Raw genomic sequence first — 25,518 nt, 5'->3', positions numbered from 1 at the left:
TAAGGCAGTACGCATCGTTAAAATGGTTCTTCCCACGAACACAAATTAAATTGTTTTCGTGGAGGGTAGTGGCGGACGGAAAACAAGACAGGAAAACGAAACGGTGAAATAAACAAACAAAAAGGCTGTACAGCCAGACGTGAAGTATGTACGTCTTGAACGCTGTGAAGCACGTACAGGAGGGGCAAAGAAGTACATATATATATATATATATATATATATATATATATATATATATATATATATATATATATATATATATATATATATATACATATATATATATACATATATATATATGTATGTATGTATGTATGTATGTATGTATGTATGTATGTATGTATGTATGTATAAAGTAAAATTAATTGCTATTTGTGGTTTCTTTCTGCTCTGTGTAACAATTATATATTTTTTATTAAACTTCTTAGTGATCCGTAAACACGCTGGATAGCAACATTGAAAGCCGCTTGTAAAAGGCCTTGTGCTATGAACAGCGTTATAATCAAGCGAAACGCGGAATAAAAACTGCAAAATTTTATTATTTTATTACTTAAAACTGAAATATAGAAAAACAAAGCTCAAAGAAGACCCCTACAATGAAGTATTAAGCTGCTTTGTTTGCGAGCTGTAAGGCCACTGTGAGCGGGGCAATCCTTGGGTTTTGCTAAACTATGTCTTTAGTAGAAGACACTATTACGGCCTCAGCTAAGCTGGTGCTAGAACTGGACAAGCATTCTAGGATCGATAGTTGTGTCTGAAGCTCTCGACTCCCATTCGAAACGATGGGAATATTCATTCATTCATTCATTAAACAGTAGCTGTGTATGAAGTATTATAAAATGAAATATGAAAAAGTAAATCTTATGAATTGAAAGCAAAACTTTATACGAAGTTTTACTCGCAGCAAATTAATAAAAATTACTGTATATTGTGGAAAAGATATAAGCATTTTAAAGAATATATTGGCAAGGATATAACTAAAAATGTGAAACATTTATTATATTAAAAATAAATTATAGAGAATTCGAAAACAATATTTCATGATGGAAGTTGTATAATTTATGAAATTGCAAACGTTAAACAATATATAGGAAAGTTGACATTAAAGTGAAGATATACAAAACTATGAGCAAGGTATTTGTATATGAACAATTAAGTATGGGAAACTTGAAAATAATAATTCTCAAACAAATTTGTTGATGGCAAAGACATACGTGGAAAAATGTAGAAAGCGAGCGATAATAAATGGATATTGAATTAAATGTATTGGTAATGTGAAAACAATTTGAAAGAAACATTAAATATCAGATAGTATATGTGGAAATATTGGTAATCTTGAGAGAGGATAATGAAGATAAAAGATGAACGAAAGTGTACATTAAACAGATATTATTATGTTAACGAAAATGTATATGTGACATGAGATAATAGAATTTGGAGAAAGCGTTAAGAGTGGGAGTTATGCATTATCTAGTGAAATAATTACATCACGAAATATTCAGCAGGTGTGCGTGTCACTCACGTTTCTCGCTTATTCAAGGCGTAAATTCTTAGCTTAAAAATCTCATATAGTATATGATTCTCAGATATGTATGTATGCATGTATGTATGTATGTATGTATGTATGTATGTATGTATTGCATTAAGCTACAATGCAAAAGAATGTTCCTTCATGACCCGTTCGGGTTGAATATCCAATCCAGGGTTCCAATCATAATGGTGAAACGTACGCGGGGACTAACAGTATAATCTTGTGTTTATCAAAATTTCCTCAACATTTGCTTTGTATTTCACGAGTAATACTACAATGCATAGTAGTTACTTAACTACTGCACTGGAAGCGGACTGGATCACGATAATCTATGTGGAACTCTAAACTCCACGGTAGCAGTCATGTATATATATATATATATATATATATATATATATATATATATATATATATATATATATATATATATGGGAGAATGTACGAAAAAACAACAACAGACGAGGACAGGTGGTGTAAATAACAAAAGGATGTAATATATATATATATATAGATATATATATATATAGCTTATGTGACAAGAATTTAGAAACTTTAGGAGGCATAAAACAAATGGCCTTTAAGTAAATAAAGCTATGAAAATAGCGGGTAGATATTGGATTAAAACAACCTTTGAATGGAAAAAGTCAAATGTTGCACATGTGACACGAACCTACATCTTCTGCAAGCATGAAAGACGTTCTACAATGGCAGCAAAGTGATGTTTTCATTCGTTGCATCCGCTTTAGAAGCTTTTTCTTACAACCCAGAAATGTATGTTCTTTGCATTCATAAGAATGTAGAAACTTCACGAAACATGAAATAAATCGTTTTTAACGGTGGAAAATGAATAAGCTGAAATTATAAAATATAGCGTTTAAATAGCGGATTAAAAAAAACTTTTTGCGAACGCCGCCGGAGTGTGCGCATGAAATTTCAATCAATATTAATATTTTTATAGAAGTGAAAATGTCCCATTTTATTAAGTAGTTGGTACGTTTAAGATTTATTTACGATCTTTTTTATTATATTTCAGGTCAAAGGTTATACAAAATCTGACCGACGGATATGACAGTGGAATTTCTCCTCATTTTGATCTAGGTGAGTGGTTCGTTTCTTGTTGCAACGTGGTTACCCTCAAACAAAAAACAACACAGTATTCCATCGCTCTCTCACCGTTGATCACGTATCCGCCTTCTTGATTCGTATTTGTTCGGTCATTAACTATTTCTTCTTCCCTTAAACTTTCGTCCAGCCACTCGAACTCTGTAGCACACCATCCTACCAAACCTCCGACCGTTATATCCCTTGCATCTTCATCGAGTTTTTTCATCAGAATCGGCCGCAGTCTAAACTTACCCAATCATCTTTCCTTGGCTGAGACTGTTTTGTTTGCATTACTTAAAGTATCTGATATGCATTCACGCTGATCCAGCCCTGCATATGCATTTAATACCCACTTTTTTAACCGTACAAGCATACATTCACACATCTCGCCACCCTTTTTCTACCCGTGTACTCACATACTCTTCATCACGTATGCACCAACGCCAATCTCTCATACTGCAATATCTTCCTCACACCACCTACATTATATCACTACACAATTATTCCCAGCTACTGCATACACACACGTGGAGGCGATTGGCTTAGTGGTTAGGGTGTTGGACGCATGATCACAGGTTTGTGGTTTGATCGAACGATGCGTTGTGTTCTTGAGCAAAACACTTCATTTCACGCTGCTCAAGTCCGCTCAACTGGTTAAAACGAGTTATCCTGCGACGGACCACTATGTATTTCGCCCGTTGTCATAAGAGATCGGCGCCATAGAAGCACTCATTAATAATGGTTTCAAATTTTGGCACAAGGCCAGCAATTTCAGGGAAGTGATAGATCGATTACATCAACCTCAGTATTCAACTGGTACTTATTTTATCGAAACCGGGGGATGAAAGGCAAAGTCGACCTCGGCTGAATTTGAACTCAGAACGTAAATACAGACGAAATCCCGGTAAAGCATTTTGCCCGGCGTGCTAACGATTCTACCAGCTCATCGCTGCGTTGGAAATACTCATTAATGGTACAATACTTTTATACTGTTTAATTATGAGATCTGTGATTAGTCATGACATATCAAAGTGGATTAATGTGGAAGTTGGTGAGAAAATTAATAAATAATTCTTTCGACACAATTGAGTAGCAATTGTGAGATGTGAGAGATATTATCAAATATAGTCGCAGACATGGCTGTCTGGTTTAAGAAACACGTGTTTTACAACCACATAGTTTCAGGTTCAGTCCCACTGCGCGGCACATTGGTAAATGTCCTCTACAACACTCCCAGCCCTGTGGTAGAAGGAAACTGTGTGGAGGTCCATCAGATATATGTGTGTGAGTGTGTGTGTGTGTGTGTATGCATATGTATCTTATCTATACCTCTATATTCCTACACTTCCCTCTCTCACTCTCTCTTCCTCTTCCTTTTCTTTCTTTCCATACGCAGTTATTGATACGTTTGTGTGTATGCAAGCATGTAGGTATGTGTGTGTGTGGGTGTGTGTGCGTGCGTGCGCGCAGAGGGTGTGAGAAATAAGAAGATAACTGGAGAATTAATATCAATACATTCAGGATATGCGAATATATTAGTACACGCATAGTCATGCATGCACGTGTTTATACAAAATTATGTGCGCGTGTGCATATATATATATATATATATATATATATATATATGCCTGTGTGTTTTATAAGGCGGTAATCGGGGTGGTTTATGTTGTTGGATGGGTGCATGGATTTCTAAAGCTTGATAAGTAGTAGATGCTAAGATTAATATCAAAAGAAAGTGGCTAAGCAATTCAGCAGAGTAGACATAGTCAACTAAAATCAAATCTGTGAAGTAGCCTGACATATTGATAGCTTAAGCTACCTTAATCTCAACACTGTTCTCTTCAGCACCTGCCCACACACGCGCAAACGCACACACACATACAGAGCGTTCTGGCTTTCAATAGAATTTATTATATCGGAGAGTTGCCGCTGCTTTTCTTTATATTTTATTTATGATGCTAGCTCAGCATTATATTGGGCGATTCTGAGTAGCATAGATCTTGCTAGAATGTATTGATTTCTATCACATTCACAAATATGTATATATGTGTGTATGTGTGCGTCTGTGTGTACTTGTGTATAAAGTGTGTGTGTGTATATATATATATACATGTATATATATACATATATGTGTGTGTGTTTGCATACATATGAATGTTTATATATATATATATATATATATATATATATATACATATGCATGTATGTATGCATGTATGTATGTATATATGTATGTATGTATGTATGTATAGATAGATAGATAGATAGATAGATAGATAGATAGATAGATAGATAGATAGATAGATAGATAGATTGATAGATAGATAGATATGTATATATAGATATGTATGTATGTGTGTATTAAGGCCTGGTGAACGTTTGTGTTTGCAAATGTAGAAAAGAACAAAGACTATGAAAACCTGAAGTTTCTTAAATACTTGCTCTATGTTTCATGTTGCCGATCACTGAAACGATTAAAAAGCCAAGCATCATAAAGACAAATGAACAATAATATTCGTAAGCACACAGAAATGATTAAATGTCACCGAGACTTGATTTGTTACCAAAACAAATGCTTCAAAATACATTACTCATTCATATATGAAAGTATAATACTCATAATACGTGATATATTTGTCTTCTGCCACGCCAAAGCATATATTTTCATGTCTTCAGTCAAACACAAAAGCATGTTAAATGATTGTTGTAAATATATATTCTTACCCATAATTTAGAACTAAATGTTTATTTTTCAAACTGTGACTGTTGGGGCAAATATATTACAGAGAACATTAATTATTATTAACCAATTACTTTAAAATTTTCTGCAATAAATAACGATTGAAACGTTTAAAGAATTCACAAATGCCGATTTTTTGTTCAAAATTGCAAACGACCGTAGTAGAATGGTGCACTATTCTGACAGACAAAGATTACATCGTCAGGAGCAATTAATGTATAAGTATGCGTGTTCTAAAGTGAACCAATCGATTTTATAACTTTTAATATTGATCCTTTAAACTCCAGATATATCTGGAACATGAATAAGTGCGTATGTATGTTGATAAAATGTGTTTGTAGGGATTTTCAGTAAGTCCTATATAGATTATGTTTCTTCCTTGTTTGCAAGTGAAACCTTAACTCGGTAAACTGTTTCAGAAAAACATGCCGCTGTGAAGGTGTATATTGGGGTTGTTGCAATTCATAAGAAAGAGTTTCGCGTGTTTGTAGTGTGCAATATTCAATCTATACTAAGTTCTCTTACTTGGATTTTCCCGTTCATACATTTCGACAATCTTCAGACGTTTTGTCTGGTAAAATAAACGTATCACACAGTATATATATAGTTGCATGTGTGCGTGTTCGCGTGCTTGTGTAAGTGTACGTGTGCATGTGTTTGTGTGTGTGTGTGTGTGTGTGTGTGTGTGTGTGTGTGTGTGTGTATGGATTGCTATGTCTATCGACGGCTGGATAGACAGATAGTTAGACAGACAGATGAATAGAATAGACACATAAATACATACATACGTACATACATACATACATACATACATACATACATACATACATACATACATAGAGAACAAAGACAGATAGAGGTAGACCAACCGACGGACAGGCAGACAGTCAAACAGATAGAAGAACAGTTAGAGGGAAAACAAGGCAACGGGACAGCGACAAGTAGAAGCTGTGAGTTACAGCTAGAGATAGGTTTCTTTATTAGCCACACAGGGCTCAACACAGAGGGGACAAAATACAAATGTAGAGTTTTTCTTTTCGAGGGGGTCGAAAACAAAGCAGAAAAAAAACAAAAGTGGGGACAACGATGAAAAAAAACATCGCAAAACGTTTGGGGTATTTACAAAAAAATACGAAATAATACAAAAAATTCCCAATAAATGGGGAGGTTATCCGTGGAAAGAAAAACCTACGAAAAGACCACGGTAACCTCGGTCTTTAGCGTTACAGTTTGTTAAATAAAATTTCTTTTATTTAAGCAAGAAACGTGAGTAACTCTCTGTTTACAAAATTTTAAAACGTTTTATAGAATCATGGTCAAGGTGGCTTCGTCATTTATACGTGCCATTCTTGCTACATGTATCCATCTTTTTTCGAAACATTTGCTAGACAACACTTGCCTCTCTACTCTCACCTTCCTTTTCAAGTGATACTTGAAAAAGTTGATGAGAGATTGACCAGAGAGGAAAGTATTTGTCTCTAATCCTTTCAGACGCGTCCACCAGATGCATTCTTTGGCCATAGCCACAAGTACGATAAATACAGCTCTTCCTTCCCGTTTAAAGGAAGGAGGCGTGACGATATTGACGATAGACTCGGTTGATAAACCGACTCGTCCCACACGCGACAGCAGTCGTTCGACATAAGCCCACAGCTCCGAAATGGTTGGACACTGCACGAGTGCGTGCAGAACGGTTTCATCGCTCTGACCGCATCTCGGGCAGGTCGGCCCCGCATTTCGCGAGCCGTGTCTATAGAGCTTATCCCGAACGGGTAGCGCCTCTCGGTAACACTGCCAGGCCAGGGATCTCTGGAAGTTGTCCATAGGTCCCGGCCCGAAAGTCGTCCTGAACAGGCGGGTCAGGTATTCCTCGTCGACGCCCAGGTTCGCCCCGAGATCGTCGTCGTACCTGCCCTCCACTAATCCCCTATAGAATGACTTCGTTGTGATGCAGCCGCTCAAGGTCGACCCGGGACGGCAAAGTTGTTGCAGAGCAACGCGACACTCACGGTGCCATTCGCCATTCCTCGGCCTCTTTTTGATCCACGACTGCAGCTCGGTCATGGAGACGAGCTGCGGGAAAGCGCGTCGCACAAACGGCGACCACACCTGCTCACCGTCGTCTACGTAGAGCCGGAGATGTCGCAGTCTCAGCGCATGTCTGCGCATCATCAACCACGGCATGCCCAGCCCTCCTTTCAGCGGGTGTTGGCAACAAACGGATCGCCTCACCATCGGAACGCTTCCTTTCCACAAAAAGCGGAAGAGGATGCGCTCCATTTCGGTGATGGCGCGATCGGGACAAGGCACGACGGTCAGGCGGTATTCGATGACGGACGCGATGTACGCGTTCGCCACCTCCGCCCGACCTTTTAGGGACAGCTTCCTCTCGGACCATTGCCGGCAGAGAGTGGCCACCCTACTCGTTATCTCGTCCCAGTTCTTCTCCGTTTGCAGGTCCGGACCGAACCAGACTCCGAGCAACTTGACCGGACCGTCCGTCCAGCGTCCCACTACTGAGGCGCTGCCGGACGGTATGGGCTTGCTTCTCCAGGTGCCGAGCAGCAAACCCACCGACTTATCCTGGTTGATTTTCGCTCCCGTCACCGCTTCGTAGTCTTTCAGCGTCTCGCCGACAAGCTCAATGTGCTCGTGGCTAGACGCTATGACGGTGACGTCGTCCGCGTATGCCGACACGCTCGTCCCGCACCCCAGTTCTCGCGGGATGCCCCTCAGCGTCGCCAGCTTCCGCAGTAGTGGCTCGAGAGTCAATACGTACAGGAGCGGCGACAGGGGGCATCCCTGACGAACCGAACGTGCAATGTCGAAGGGTCCCGATAGACGTCCATTGACGCGAACAACCGAACGGATGCCTGTGTACAAGGCAGCCATCCAGCCGCGGAAAACGGGACCGAAGCCGGCCGCTTCGAGGACGGCCTCCAAGTATCGATGGTCTACCCTATCGAAAGCTTTGGATTGATCCAAATTGATCAGGGCCCCACCCATGCCAGGTTCCTTAACTACCCTCTCTATGATGTAGCGCATCAGATGGAGGTTGTCATGGATGCTCCGGCCCGGCACGGCGCACGTCTGCTCCGTGCCGACCAGTTTCTCGATGACAAGCGCCAACCGCTTGGCTAACACCTTGGCCAAAATTTTCATGTCTGCATTGAGCAGAGTGATGGGCCTAAAGTTATCTATGGCGTCCCCCTTGTTTGGATCTTTCTTCAGCAGCGTTACTGCTCCTCGGCTCACAAAACCGGGAATGCTCCCGTTCTGCTGCCAGTTGCAGTACACGGCCGCCAAGACTTCTCCAAACAAGTCTGGCATACAGTTGTAAAGCTCGTAGGGCAGACCATCCAAACCCGGAGATTTGTCCGTCGAGCAACCCGCCATCGCGTCCCTCACCTCCTCCGCCGTGATGACCCCTTCGCAGCACTCCGCCTCTCTTGCCGAGAGTCGTGGCAAGCTGTGCAGGTAGGCACTAAAGTCCACCCTGCCTTCTCGCTCGCCACTCCTCCCGAACAGTCGGGCAAAATGCCGCTGAAACGCCTCGCACATCTTGCTCGGCTCGAGCAATTCGCGCCCCTGTTCGTCTACCAGAGACCGGATGGTGGCTCTGTTACCCCGCTGCGCCTCCGCCACCCGGGCCTCTCGTGCGGCTCCAACACCTTCATTCCTCAGAGCACGCATCCTTGCCCTGACAGCACACCCTTCGTGTTTAGCATTGAAGTGTTGGTCGAGGGCCAACCTCGCCGCTAAAACGTCGGATGCGATGCCACTTCGCAATGCCTCTTCTAACTTTATCACTAGCTCCCCCTCTACTCTGTTCCTCTCTACAGCTAGTGCCCTGCTATACCTTATTGCTTCCGCCCTTACTGCTCTCTTGAGGGCAAACCACCATTTGTTGTTGACGATGGCTCCCGTCAAAGCCCTCTTTACTAACGTGCTAATCCGGTCTCTGAAAACCTGTCTCGACGGGAAAGACGCGTTTAGTTTCCAGTAACCGGGACCCTGCCTATGTGCCTTATCTAAGTCTAGCGTACACGTCACAAGTTTGTGATCCGTGTAGCTGACTATGTGGAACTGTGGACATCCTAAACTATCTCTATCTCTTGTCCTACACACTATCCTATCTAGATACGATCTCGACGACCCAATGCGGTTGCTCCAAGTCCACGTTGGCACATTTGGGTGGTCGAGTCGGTACCTGTCAGACAACTGGAAGCGTCTGAGCAGGTCTATGAGGCCTTTGCATCCTCTTCTAGTTTTGTCACTCCCCACGTAGTCTAGATGCGTGTCCAAGGTAGCATTCCAATCCCCCACTAAAAGTAAGGGACGAGACGTTCCCAGGAATACTTCTAGACGTCGAAAGAAGTCTGACCGACCTGTTAAAGGAGGCACATAAACTGCCAGCAACCGAAAAGCGCCTCCATCGCTGCCGTCCACATCTAGGACAACCAGTCTACCCTCCGGGTCCGTAAATATCGTCTTTACTTGGAGATCCAGACTCTTGCGAAAAAGAACCGCCGTGCCACTACCGCCCATCCTCGGCAGACAGGGAGAAAAATAAATGTTAAACTGTCCGCCAAACATGGACTTTAGGGCCCGCGGTTCATGGAGTCTGGTCTCACTAATGGCTATGATATCCAAATTGTGTGACTTGATGTCATTTAAGAGGTACCCTTGTTTCCAAGGGGACCCTAAGCCACGCACATTCACACAACCAATCTTCACCATGATTCTATTTATACGTGTGCTTTAAAGCACAAAACAAAAGAACAGAAAGTTTTTTACCGTTCGAAAGTTTTGTTTCCTGCTTGGATTTTTCACCAAGGAGGCTATTGTACAATTTCTTGCACAAATATTTCTGGAATCCCCCTACCGAGTTGGGGTAGAGGGATTTTATTGTGTTGTGTAATGCTGGTGTTACATGATAAATTTTAATATGTTTTGGCGGTGTTGTGCGTGGGTGGTTGTTTGTTTTTATGTCGTTATTTGTGATGTTTGTTTTAGAGTTGATGTAATTCATCAACTCTGTGTTTGTAGTGTCTATTGCTGTTAGCATTGTTTTTGGTGTGCTATTATGGGTGTCTATCATGTAGGCGTTGGGAGTGTTTTCGGGAGATGTGAATCTCCCTGCTTTGTTGTTGTTCGTTTTTCTTTTTTTGCTCCTCTTCCTCCTTCCTTTTTGGGCAATTTTCCATTCCTCAGTACTTGACTCGTCTTCAGATGAAAACTCTGAGGAATCGGAAGGAGGTAGAGGCATGTTGTATGCTTCTGTGTTTGCTTGTGTAAGTGGTTGTATTGTTGTTTTTGTTGTTGTTGGTTGTTGAATTTTTGGTTGTGGTGTAAGTGATGTGGGGGAAGGGGTATCAGTTTTTGTATTGTCTTTTCTTTTTTCGTCTTCTTTGTTTGTTAATTTTGTAGTTTTTGTTGTATTTTCTTTCGTTGATGTTGTTGATGTTGCTTTTATTGTTTTTTGTGTGGATGGCGGTGTGGGCAGCAAGGCTTTTTTTGTGTGTTTAGTTAGTTCTTGTTGTTGTTGTTGTGTTTTTCGGGCAGTCGGACACTCCTTTTTAAGGTGTGCCTCGCTGTCGCATAAGTAACAGCGAGGCCGCCTGCCCTCTACTACTATATGCAACTTTTGGTTTGTTGCCAAACGGATGTATGGTGGGATTTTTTTGATTTCTTGTTCGTTTGTGTGGAACAAGATTTGTATGCTTTTTCCGGTCCAATTGCTCTCTCCAACGTTTATTTTCAGTATGTTAATGTTGTCCATATCAATACATATGGCCGATATCAACCATAGTGTGTCGATTGTTGGAGGTGCGTGCTTTATTGTTACCTTTGTTACCTTTTGGCCAAGGTAACTGGGTAACATTGTTATTTCAGGTGTGTGAAGAGTTAGCGTTGAATACGTCTTCGCCAACTCTTCATTTCGAAAAATCACCTGAACTTGTGCAAACCTATAATACGTGATATAGGATTTTTTGTCCCAAATAGATCTCAAGCATCTTTCGATCTTGTCTATACTGGCTTGTTCCGGCCTTTTACTTTTTGTGTTTATTATTTTATAAATTATTGTTTTCCTATTTGCTTCGTCTAATATGTGTTGTGGTACGTTTAAGCGTATTTCACCGCTTTCTTTGGTGATTAATTTTCTCATCTCTATTATTTCTTTTGTTGTGTAGGACACAACAGTTTCACTTTGCTTCAAAGCTTCAGCAAAGTTTTTGTTTGTGTTATTATTGTTATTGTTGTTGCTGGTGCTGGTACTGGTATTGGTAGTAGATGTGGTATTTGTTTCAGTGGTGTTGTGGCTTTTTCCTTCCTTTCTTTCGCTTGCTGCTGGTGAAGGGAGCAAAGGTTGAGTTGAAATGTTGCTGCTGCTGCTGTTGTTGTTGTTGTCGTTGTTGTTGGTGGTGGTGGTGGTAATGATGTCGTCACCAGAATTGGTGCTGACGTCACATTCTTTGGAAATATTGTCTATGTTCTGTTTTGTAACCTTGGTTACAGTTTTGTTTTTGTTGTTGTTGGTGGTGGTGGTGGCGGTGTTAACACTTGAATTTGTGTGTGTAAATTCTTTTTTCTTTTTCTCCATTCTCTCGTTTAACTGTGAGGAAGGAAGACTAGGAAATTCTTTTTCGAACGAAACACTGCAAAATGCAGCGTTCGTGTCACAAAGATTTTCATGGCTACAAGACGCCATCGTCTCAAAAAAAAATGGCTAGAAAGCCGAAATTGGTTTTTATATCCTGGAAATGTGCCACACAGGGCAGATTTCCGTCGCAAAAAACTTGCACCAGAGAGTCTACAAGTTGTTATACAACTTTGTATATAAAATAAACTTTACAAACAAACTTTTTAAAACATGAAAAAGGCAAAACTTACAGAGCCGACACGTCTACCGTCCGTCCATAGAGATAGATAGAAAGAGAGATAGACATTACTAACCATAAGGAAACGTAATTACATTTCTCTTACGAATAGGAAAAATATTCCTATTTGTTGAGTTTTGCCGAATAAACTTTTCACTGTTCCTTTCAAACCCATTTTTTATATTTTATATTCAATGCTGGTTGGTGTTCCGCTACCAGCGTATTTCAATGCAAATGTCTGATTTCTTTTAATGAACACTGAATAGATATTATCCACTTCATTTACATATACTTGTGTGTGTATGTGTGTGTGTAATGCAGATAGATAGATAGATAGATATGTGTGAATCCATGTATGAATGTACATGTATATATATATGTGTGTGTGTGTGTGTGTGTGTGTGTGTGTGTATGTATGTATTTGTATATGTACATATATATATATATATATATATATATATATATACAAGTATATATTTATATATAGATATATATGTTTACACACATATATACGTTCACCTATATACATACATAGAGAGAAGGGGAGGAGGAGGGGGAGGAGGAGGGGGAGGAGGAGGGGGAGGAGGAGGGGGAGGAGGGGGGGGGGAGGAGAGTGAGTAGAGTAAGGGAAAGGGATCCTGAGCAAATGTTTCTATACTTTTCATTCAGTTTCTTGCCATCGACTCCAATAAATAACAAAAATAATGATTTGCTGGGTATTTTTTCTCTTTTTAAATTCTAAGCAAAAAATTCTTTTTTTTCTTCTTTTTTTTTTTTTTTGTCTTTCCTCCATTTCTGTAATTTTTTAACCCAAGGGAATATATTTTCAGATTTGACTGTTTGATAGGATGAATCACATACGCATACACACTCGCACACGCAAGCGCACACATACATATATTATATATATTATATATATTATATATATATATATAAATATAAATATAAATATATATATATATATATATATATATATATATATATATATATATATATATATATATATATATATATATATATATATATATATATATATATATATATATGCAGAAATGTACGCACACACAGATAAAGAGAGATATTCAAAGAAACGGACAGACAAGCCCGCAGACAGACAAAGGGAGAGAGAAAGACAGCGCCTGTGAGGGAAATTTGCAGAGGTCTGTGTGTGTGTGTGTGTGTGTTTGTGTGTGTGTGTGTGTGTGTGTGTGTGTGTGTGTGTGTGTGTGTGTGTGTGTGTGTGTGTGCGCGTGTGTGTGTGTGTGTGTGTGTGTGTGTGTGTGTGTGTGTGTGTGTGTGTGTGTGTGTGTGTACATATACATAGCACAGGAAAAACAATGGTTATGTTATGAACCTTATTAGCTTTTAACTGTTTCCGCTATAAGATGCAATGGAATCGTAGCTCAATGCCTGAATCGCATCTTATAGCTTCCTATTCGAGGCTCCGACGAAGCTACAGTATGTTATTCAGGCACTTGACTAACAGTCCACTGCATCTTATTGCAGAAACAGCTGTAAGCTAATGGAGTTCGTAACATAACCATTGTTTTTCCTCTGTCATCTCTTTTTCTTCTTTCCGCTCTATACTCGTCTAACACGTTGTTCTAAAACATACGTATATTGAATTCTACACCAGGTTATTGGTCTCTCGATGCCTAAATGGTATATATGTATATAGATATATATATATAGAGAGAGAGAGAGAGGGGGGGGAGATACATATATACATATATATACATGTACATATATATATACATATGCATATATATAATATATATACACACACACGCACGCGCACGCACACACACACACACACATGCTTATTTTTATATGAAATTATATATGTATGATGTTATTGCGGGACATTTTTTTTTTTTAAGTCATGAGTTTCTGATTGAACAGGCCTTACCTTCTCTTTGACAACTGACTCCGGATGTGTGTAGGGATGTCTCTGTACGTATCTGTTTTATGTATGCGTCAGAAACTCTCCGACAACATAATCCCCGTTTGCATAAGCGAAAGAAATTAATATAGGATTGAAGATGTATAAATGGCCCTGTTTGCATCCTGAATATATTTGCAATCATAAATATCTTGTTAGCGTTGATGGAATTGGTAAGCAGCAGCTCTAAGTATAGCCATACATATGTATGTGCGTGTATGTGAACATATATGTGTGTGTGTATGCATCTAGGTATATATACTTACGTATATCTACACACTCGCAGTCAGTTGTCAAAGAGGAAGTAAAGCCTGTTCAATCAGAAACTCACGATTTAAGAAAAAAAAGTCCCACAATAACAACATACATATATAATTTCATATAAAAAAATGAGTATCTGTGTGTGTGTGTGTGTGTGTCTGTGTGTGTGTGTGTGTGTGTGTGTGTGTGTGTATTATATATATGTATATATATATATATATATATATATATATATATATATATGTATATGTATCTCATATACATATATGTATCTCTCTCTCTCTCTTTCTCTCTCTCTCTCTCTCTCTCTCTCTCTCTCTCTCTCTCTCTGTATATATAAAAATATGTGTGTGTGTGTGTGTGTGTGTGTGTGTGTAGTATCAAAAGCAGCAGAAATTTTTACAAAAACTGTTACTCAGAATTTCACGTTCCCGTTCGTCGGACAGGAACGTGAAACTCCGAGTAACAGTTTTTGTGAGTAACAGTTTCTGCTGTTTTTAATAAACTGCATGTCATCATCATCGGAAGACCCTTACCATCTGGAAATGCAACAGCGATGCCCTTCCTGACATCCCTCTTTACTTTCTCATGCGCAACTCGAGATTTCTCAAAAGTAGCTGTACCCTCGTGTACAATCCTTCCCCGCCTGCTACAGTCAATAGCTATGCCCCCCTCCCCCCATGTGTCAGGAGAGATGCAAGCATCTCTTAAGGAAGCCTTCAGTCTGTCTGTCTTTCTGTCTGTCTGTCTGTCTGTCTATCTATCTATCTGTCTATCTATCTCTTCCTTAAGAGATGCTTGCATCTCTCCTGATAATTTTGAGAAGCCTAATTTCTCAAGATTGGTATTTAGGTAGTGTGTATGTATGTATGTATGTATGTATGTCTCTTCTATTTTTGGTTGATATGGAGGTCGTTCTCCTTTAGCTAACTCTCCATAAAAGAGTTGTTTTGGCATCCTTGAATCCTTCATCAAAGACCCTACTCAATTACACAGGTTGAGCTGAGTGAAATTTCTCACCAACGGCTGTAAGATTAAACGAATGAAAGCCACATCTTCCCAATACTGAAACATGTAAGTCATTGCCTATATAAGCCATTGTATTGTACACTTGTGTATGTACACCGTAATTAAGTGCATTCTTGTGTGTTTTCTCCGTGTCCAGTCTACCGTAGTGATTATTGAGCAAGCTCCTGTGACAAACCGCTAAGAAAACTATATTACAAACGGGCCATGTTTGAAGCTTTCTTAGTGACATTAAGACCTCTTACTCTATTAGGCGTTGCTAGAGTTTCAAATTAAATTAACAAGTAAAGATAGATCATATAATTGTCTTTTGCTTTTAGTTGCTAATCAAATGTCACGGTCTTTGGCAGTTCTTTGCAAATTTTATTGGATTTCGTTGAAGGTGACTCGCTGAAGTAGAGTACGAATACGTATCTTTGTGATTATACGTGTTTTGTATTCTGGTGTGTGTGTACGCGCGTTATTGTATCCTTCCGTGAGGAGTTCTGTGTGTGTTTATTAGCGTTTCTACGTTGGTGATGCTATTTTTTGTGTGTATATATGTGTGTATATATGTGTGTATGTGTATTTGTGTATTTAAATATATGTGTTTACGTTAGTGCTGATTAATGAAAGGGGGGTGAAAATGTGTGTTGTGTTCTCTGTAAAGATAATTGGATGTCATTGTGTACGAAGTCCCTAATCAGTGGATGCGGTAGTGTTTGCGTATATCCCCGTACACGGGTGTATATGTATAATGCTCGCTTGTGTCTGTATATGTACAACTATATGTACGCGCGTATGTGTGTGTGTGTGTGTGTTCGTGAATCTATAAATACATGTACCTACATAGGAATGTATACACATATGTAAGTATGTATATATCTGCTTCTGTGGATGAAGGTATATATGTGGTTACGTGCCACATCTCATATTTATTTCCATTTCCCATAACAAGATAAGAGCTGATGAATAACTAATTAACAAAGACCATTTTTGTAATCAATTAAATCGAGATAACTGACTATTCTAGAAAATTCTAGAAGTAATGCAACGTTGGCACAGGGGCTAGAGCACCTTCCAGTTTCTGATTTCAACCTTCGCCGAAGTAGACTGTGATTTTTATCGTCCAGTTTTGGTCATAGAATTAGAAGCAGGAAAGCTTTGCTGTAATTTCAATTTCTATCGCATCCTCTAAAGTTTGCACGAAAGCTTGAATTCAGTTGCACGAACTCAGAACGTAAACGATCGTACTTCAATATCTTGAAGCATTTTTTCCGACACACAACCAATAACGATACTAACAACAACAACAATAACGCCTTAATAACAATAACAACAACAATACTGGTTTCAAATGTTGGCACAAGGCCAGCAATTTCGGGGGAGGAAACAGCGATTACATCGATTCGGTGTTTAACTGGTACTTATCTTAATGATACCAAAAAGATGAAAAGCAAAATCAACCTCCTCGAAATTAGAACTCAAAACGTTAAGTCGGTCGGAAGAAATGCTGCTAAGCATTTTGTCCGGTGCGTTTACGATTCTACCAGCTCGTCACCTTGATAATATTGATTTCAAATTTTGGCACCCCGTAGGGGTGAAAGGCAAAGTCAACCTCAGCAGAATTTGATCTCAGAATATAAGGACCGATGAAATACTGCAAAGCATTTTGCCTGGCATGCCAATGATTCTGCCAGCTCGCCGCCTTATTAATAATAATAATAATAATAATAATAATAATAATGATAGTGGTAACAGCAGCTACGGAAACAACAATAATATAACAATTGTAATAATATTTATAAGCACAAAGTCGCTGATTTAGAGAAGAGGATGATTTAGTCAATTCAAACGACACCTGTAATTCACTGCTTCTTACATAATCAACTCCCAAAAGATGAAATGCAGTGCCGACTTCAGGTGGATTTAAAGTCAGAGCATCACTAAATAGCATATGACATCCATTGCCAATAAAACTAGTTGTTAATATTAACTTTGGCAGCTTCTGATTCCTTGAATGAAAAAGAAAACGAAGATGAGTAGGAAGAGCCGAAGAAATGGTAATAAATAGAGAGTTGGAGGAAGTGGAAAAGGCGTTGGAGAGAAACCTGCAATCATAATTCTGAGGCTCAAAGGTTTGGCAGAACAAACTCTCAGAAGAAGAAAGATAACAAATAAAAGTGTATTGGAACAAATATGTTAGTCAGAAAGTTAGCATCAACATCACTAGCAATAACATGAATATCAATGAAAAGGGGGAAGCAACAAGAACAACATCATCGACAATAACAACAATTACAATTGCCAGAAAAGCAGAAGATACAAAGAGAAATTACACAAGAGCGGAATCCACAACAGCGGCATCCAAAACAGCGGCATCCACAATAACGGCATCGACAACAATAGTGGCATCGACAAAGCAAAGGGCAGATACAGCTTGGCACCAGTGACGTCGCAACCCATTTCTACAGCTGAGTGAATTGGAGCAACGTGAAATAAAGTGCCTTGCTCAAGACAACAACACGCAGTCCGGTCCAGGATTCCAACTCACAAGCTAACGATCGTAAGATCGACGCTCTAACCACTGAGCCATGCGCCTTCACCATAATAATAATAATAATAATAATAATAATAATAATAATAATAATAATAATAATAATAATGATGACAAAAATAATAATAATGTTCCAATATAAACCGTTCCTAATAATGCTCCAACCATACCAGTTTTAACAAGTTTCTTCAAAGGATTTCTTTTTTTTTTTTCTGGTTGAGTGTTTCCGTAGCGTTTTCAAGCGAGGATTTTTGAAAACACGCAGTTTTCTCTAATCAAAAAGGCACAGGCTTTTTTCGCAACCCTTGTCTGTATTTTATCAGACATCTATTAATAAAAAAAAATGTCAACAACAGTGTTGACATTTAAAGATAGAAGAACAGTCAGAGACAATGTTGGTGACGGTGGTTGCAATTCGCCAGATTCTGTCGGTTACCTAGGAGATGAATGTGTGGTTTTATCCAAAGACGAAAATTTTTTTCAGTGATATCATCACCACCACCAACATCAGCAACAACAGAGCCGTGAACTACAACAACAAAAACAACAATAACAATAAGAAGAACAACACTAACAGCCCAAGTATAATGAGCGGTAACATCAGCAACAACAACAACAATCGCAGCAACAATAACAACGATAATAAGACTAACAACAACACTTCTTTTGTGTGTGGGGGGCGGTTATGAAAAGATTTACCGGATCTATGAGTCTCAAAGGAGAAGAATAGTGACAGCAGCAACGACGACGAGGAAAATGACGAAAACGAAGAAAGAAAGAAAGAAAGAAAATAACGACGACGACAGCGCCACCGTCGTTATAAACGATGTTTCCGTTATTGCTGCGGGAATTAAATAAGCCATTCACCCCAGCATTCTAGCAACTGTCAGCACCACCACCAAGATCAATATTTCTACTACCACCGAGATCACTACTACATCCATGTTTGTGGTCAGAACCAACAACAACAACAGCTGCAGCAGCAACAATAACAACAGTTACTTTAACGGCACTGGGAACCCAGCTCCTTTGCAGAGTCTGCAAATGTAACTGAAAGAGTATTTCTAGACGAAAAATATAGAAACTTGAGAGAAACTCCCAAAGCTTGTCCAAAGAGAAAACGGGAGAAGCAAACTAGTGAGGCTCAACACCTTCCGGAGGGAACGAAAACAATGATAATACTCTTTTCTACTCTGGGCACAAGGCCCGAAATGTTTGGAGAGGGGACCAGTCGATTAGATCGACCTCAGTACGCAACTGGTACTTAATTTGTCGACCCCGAAAGGATGAAAGACAAAGTCGACCTCGGCGGAATTTGAACTCAGAACGTAGCGGCAGACAAAACACCGCTGAGCATATCGCCCGGTGTGCTAACGTTTCTTATTTCTTTATTGCCCACAAGGGGCTAGACATAGACGGGACATACAAAGACAGACAAAGGTATTAAATCGATTACATCGATTACATCTGTTTTCTCTCCCCATTCCTTTCGGTAAAAGAGCCTAGGCTCGAAACGTCAAATACACTTCTATTTTTCCTGAGCCTCAAATTAATACACCTTGTTTGTTGTTCCCTCGTTTGTCACTGTCTCTGTTTTTTGACTCAATATTTATCCTCAGCTGGTACTTATTTTATACGAATTCTAATTGGCATACCTTGAAGTTACAGATAATAAAGGCCCACCTTTGTAAACCTAAACACACGTGGATACATACACACACATATATACGTATACATGCGTTTATATGTGTGTGTTCATATCTGTTTGCATGTGTTCATATGCACTAATGGTGGAGAATATTTCATCGATTTCGACACTGAACATTCGGGTATTCAATCAACTGAAATGTTTCTAGTCGTTAAATGAACATGAAAGTGACTGACAGGTTAACTTATATCCTTTTCTTGCTGAATCAGCGTGACACAATATGTTACAAGGCTGGTCCTTTCAATCACATGGGGAAAAGATATGGGAAAAGATATTTGCCCTAAATATCATGCTGCGTAATTGAACCAGTTACAACACAAAACAAAGCTAGGAACCCCGCGAAGTGGGATGGCTGCGACAGTGAGTGTCGCCGGCCATTATCCGCAGCAACGCCATCGCGGCTGAACACGCCATTTGTCCACCATCACATCTTCGGCACTTTTCTTTCATTTTCTTTGTTTCCTTGTAATAAAATTGTGATTCAATCTTTATGTAAATAAAAAAAAAGTTTTATAAATGACGAAAAAGAAGAGAATATTGATAAACAACACATCTGTTTTATATAGAATTCCCACTAAAAATAGACGATTAATGATGAAAGTAATATTAAAGAAGACAAACATGAAACACAAACGAAACACAATGAAAATACACTCCCGGAAGTATACATCTTAGAGTCAAAACATTGAATTTCCGGTGGTAATGTCTACACCAGTCACACTAGTTTTACCGATATAAAGGACCATTATTAGACGCTAGCATCGCTTCGTCCTATACAACAAAAGATCTAGAAACATCGATTATGGATTTCAAGACTCTTTTGTTTCAAACAAATCGCAAAGATACACCCTTCTCTCTTTTATCTTTGATTTGTTTCAGTCCGTGACCATGCTGGGGCACCGCCTTGAAGAGTTTTAATCGAACAAATCGACCCCGGTGTTTGTCTTTTTTAAACATGGTACTGATTCTATCGTTCTCTTATGCCAAAGCACGAAGTTACAGGAACGTAAACGAAACAACAGTGTCAAACAGTGATAGAAGGCGAACACAAGCTCAAATATACACACTCACAGATATATACATACATACATACATACATACATATGTGCGTAGGCCTAAAGGTAGGCCTAGTTTTTGAAGTGTTTATTGCATTGCTCGTGTATGTATCTATCGTAGGAATGGTGGTTTTCGAAGCTTTCGCTTTCCTCTTTGGCAAGCGATATTTTCACCCTTCTTTTATTCAAATATATATATATACACGACGGGCTTCTTTCAGTTTCTGCCTATCAAATCCACTCACAATTCTTTAGTCGGAAAACATTTTCATAGAGTGCCATGCAGTGGGACTGAACCCGTAACCTTGTGTTTGAGAATGAAACTTGGTAGAAAATAGAAAAAATTGCGAGTTTTCAATAGGAGATATTTACAAATATATACTTTCATGTATCAATTAATTAAATGATCCACGAAGTGAGCTTAATGAATAATTTCAAATGTAAAGTTAAGCTTATAAAGTATACCATTTAATGTAGACCCACTGTGAAATAGAAACAAATGTAAATGAATGTTTTTATCTCTCCGTGTGAGATAGATCTGAAAGATTTAGACGAGATACGGAATTTCATTGGAAAGCAGAAACCCCACTGCAACCGACTACGGCGATACTAATAGCTTCGAAAGAATACAAAGTGGTCATTCTTCTTTGGGTTGGTTAGTAATGCGACTTAATGCTTAATTGATAATGCACACGCAGCAGGGACTTTTGATGGGAGACGAGGGACGATCTAGAAATTAAGGCTATACATATACACACGCATGCATACATGCATATATACACATACATACATACATATATATATATATATATATATATATATATATATATATATATATATATATATATATATATACATACATATATATATATATTTATATATATATACATATATACATATATATATATGTATACATACATATATATATATATATATATATATATATATATATATATATATATATATATATATACATATATACATATATATATATGTATACATACATATATATATATATATATATATATATATATATTATGTATGTATGCACACACTCACTGTATACATTTATATACCAAAACACTCCTAGACTACTCATATTGTGTGTACGTATGTGTGTGAGAGTCTGTGTGTGTGTAGTAGTAGTAGTAGTGGTAGTAGTAGTAGTAGTAGTAGTAGTAGTAGTAGTAGTAGTAGTAGTAGTAGTATCCGATGCAACAACAAAAATAGTTGTTGTTTAGTCTAACGCATGTTTTATCTAAGGACCGCTTTTATCGTTTAGTTCCATGGCATTCCAACAAACAGTTCTACTTCGTCTTTGCATAGTATATCTAAGATTAAATTATGTAATGTGTCCTAACAACAGAATTTTTATTCTTTTTCCTACAGTATCTCATTTTTATTGTGTTTAAGCCGCTAGTGTGAGATTTTGTGGGTATTTGACAGTTATTCCTTGCAGGTAAAGTGACGGTTTACATGCCAGAAATAACTGCCAAATCTCCTTACTTAGGGGTTCCTTATATCGTTCCCAATATTCACTTCTTAGTAAAAAAAAATGTTAGTAAAGTCTTCCTTTTTATCTTATATATTTATCGGTCTCCCCACCATAGGTTCAGACATGGCTGTGTGGTAAAAGGTTTGCTTCACAATCACATTATTCCAAGTTCATGTCCCGCTGCTTAGTCCTGGTTTACAATTTCATAAAACTTGGGTGCAAATTTACTTCAGGCATTCCGTTATACTTCAGGCATTCTGTTATACCTCTGAACAGATTCGTTCATTTTTACGCCTCTCAGTCCGCCAAGTTAATGGTGATCAGTTAATGATGGCTGCAATAAACACACTGTCCAACTATTTGTCCATTTATTCCTCAACTATTTAATGAAGCCGAAGCTGGATACAGATGCCTAGAGATGATTTGGAACTTCGGAAGATTTTCTTTCCTTTTTCTTTTATTTTCTCGTTTCCTTTTCTTTTTTTTTTTTTTAGTTGTTTTATACTATAAACATCCAGCTTGGTCCAAATAGTGAGTGTTGTCCATCCGTCGGTAACCGAGCAATAATTAAAGAGTTAGTTATGGTTGTATTTTATTTCCTTACAAAACCTTAGAAATTAAACGTCTCCGCATCAACTATGTTTTTAGTCTAACTCTTTATATAACCAAGCCAAGTTGTACCCAGAACTTACTCGTTGATACTATACTCGTACCAATAATATTAAATATATTTGTTTCTTGCTGACAACATTGTTTAGTCCTAAATCAGCTCTGATTGAGCAATCTTCATCGAAAGCGTTCAAACCGTGACCGTCTCTTCTTCTTAAGAAATAGTATATCTAGGACTACATTACTCTATGTTCCTTTTTCGTTTTTGAAACAGTAGGATGTCACTTGAAGGAATTTAGCTGTTATTGCGACAGACCAAATAACGGTAGATGTTCCTGTTCCAGTTTTAGGCAAGCAATGTAGATAAGATTTAATTCCTGACTATTTCCATAATAATAACTACAACCATTTCAACACAATCAGATACCAAACGATTAGTCTGTTATTGATATTTCGATTCTCATGCCACTTCATTTTCATTGGTTACAAGACAATGCATCCAATTCTACTTTCCAATTCAGACAATTGCTACAACAAACAACAGGGAAAAAATTTGGAAATCATGCGGAATAGGATTGTAATTCTGTATTCTGAATGGCAATTTCAGTTTATCGAAATTGACAAATTATGTAATCGGCTAACGGCGTTGATTAATTAAATAAATAATTAGTTCATTGATTAATATCCGTTAATTGTCACTGGTTACCCCGCTTTTGGCAATGGCTGCTGACAAAAAGGAAATGTTTACTTCCTTTTTCTTTTTATATATAGAAATATTACATTGAAGAGAATAAACAGTGGTTTGCAACACGGAAAATAGCTTGCTTTAAGCCATTTGTTCATGATTTATGTGACACATATTCAATTCCCTTTGTATGAATTGAGTACAAAGTACTCAGGTCCAGAGTACTAACCCAGTACTCAGCCCTTGTCACTCACCAGCTGTGTTCCTCTGTTCCCCGAATAGGTGCAATTCAAACCTTGTACTGTATGAGTATTGTACGAGTACTTGGAGTACGGTATAGTTAGCTATCAACTTGGACTTGCCCTTCACTTGTGGCTTGCTCTCGCCTCCCATTCACCCATCCACAACAGAAGCGTTCCCATGTCTGGTTTGAATCTTATTTTATTCGTTGTAATTGCTTATTGCCATTACGTAAAAGCGGACTTAATAAGAGCCATGGAAATATGCAGCTTATACTTGTTATTGTCGTTGCTGTTGTCGTTATTGTTTCCCAGTCTCAGATCGTTGTTGTTGTTGTTTGTTTGTTTGCTTGTTTTCATTGGTTTGGTCTGCAGGAACATGACTGTGTCTATGACCTTCGCAGACCAGACAGTTCATCTGAAATGTCACAGAGTCCATGAGGATGTGTGGTTGGTGGACACGACAAGGTAATTGTTGTACGGTTCGCTTGGTGCAGACACGGGGATGGCTCGGTAGAGGCTTGGTCTCAGAGCAGGAAAGAGTCGAGTCGATCGGAGATGCGAGTAAGAAATAAATTTGGTTGATGTAGAGAGTTGAGGACAACAAAAGTTTCATTTTCTGCACCAACAATATCGATATGGGAGGAGTGAGAGCGACAAGTAGAGTTGTAAGCGTTGACGTCACCGAAGGCGGTTACTTGAGAGAAGTGACATAGATATAGGAAGAGATATTGGGAGTTGTTGGTTGTAGGAAGTGTTCTGTTCGGAGACTGGTAGAAGATGTATTTGGAGAAATGGATGCAAGGGAGTTTAAGCCACAATAAATTGAAGTGTTAGTTGCTAGGTAAGTGACAGGGAGAATGGAATCTACAATGTTCATGTGCGCAGATACCAACCTTTGAAATTTAAATTAAACGCAAAGTCTAACCTGCAGGGATGAGCTGCGGGTAAAGGTTAAAACATTTTTTACTCACGAAGGAATAGGATGTGTGTTTTATATATTTGTAACAGGTAATGATCTGATTTGGAACGGACTTCCTCAAAATCCGTTCTTTATACTAGAGAAAATATTGTTTGTTTAAATCGGTACGAAACCTAAGATTTATAGGGGAGACCTGTATTTAATGAATCAACACCTAAAACGTATGTTACTTGTACAATATATTATATTGACGGCAAAGGAATGAAAAACAAAGTCGACACTTGCAGTTTCGGATGCGTTGGGCAAAATGCCGAGTGACGTGGCTAAATATTGCAAAGCACTTAGTGAAGCGCTTTCCCAGTTTTGACACGAAAAACCTTTAAAACTGAGCTAATATCAAGAGTTACATTTAAAATTCTTTGTGATGTAACCCTGGTTTAATATCGGAAGTCAGAGGACCTGACCGAATTATCAATTCGTCTGCACACAAAAACAAATTTATTGCGAGCAACAGTTAATAGCTTTTTAACACACAAACATATATATATATATATATATATATATATATATATATATATATATATATATATATATATATATATATATATGTATGTATATATATATGTATATATATATATATATATATATATATATATGTATGAATGTATGTATGTATGTATGTATGTATGTATGTATATAAATATAATTATATATAATATGTGTGTGTGTATATATATATATATATATATATATATATATATATATATATATATATATATATATA

At 38.3% G+C, this 25,518-nt stretch overlaps 1 protein-coding gene and 1 long non-coding RNA gene across 3 annotated transcripts in view; one reads left to right on the top strand and one right to left on the bottom strand.

Annotated features, from left to right (window-relative positions):
* The window catches only part of LOC106881303 (uncharacterized), an 80,402-nt gene that overhangs the window by 7,662 nt on the left and 47,222 nt on the right, over positions 1–25,518 (bottom strand). The gene's annotated exons all lie outside the window — the stretch shown is intronic.
* LOC106881302 (glycine receptor subunit alpha-1) overlaps positions 1–25,518 on the top strand; it is a 243,433-nt gene that overhangs the window by 207,984 nt on the left and 9,931 nt on the right. For both annotated transcript variants that reach the window (XM_014931637.3, XM_089361973.1), the window contains exon 6: positions 2,565–2,629. In XM_014931637.3, the coding sequence (XP_014787123.1) occupies positions 2,565–2,629 (65 nt within the window). The remainder of the gene's footprint in view (positions 1–2,564; positions 2,630–25,518) is intronic.

Source organism: Octopus bimaculoides, chromosome 13 (assembly GCF_046866305.1).
Source record: "Octopus bimaculoides isolate indiv1 chromosome 13, ASM4686630v1, whole genome shotgun sequence".
Classification (NCBI taxonomy): Eukaryota; Metazoa; Mollusca; class Cephalopoda; order Octopoda; family Octopodidae; genus Octopus; species Octopus bimaculoides.
Note: the sequence above shows the minus strand (reverse complement) of the source record. Positions and strands in the feature narration are given on the sequence as shown.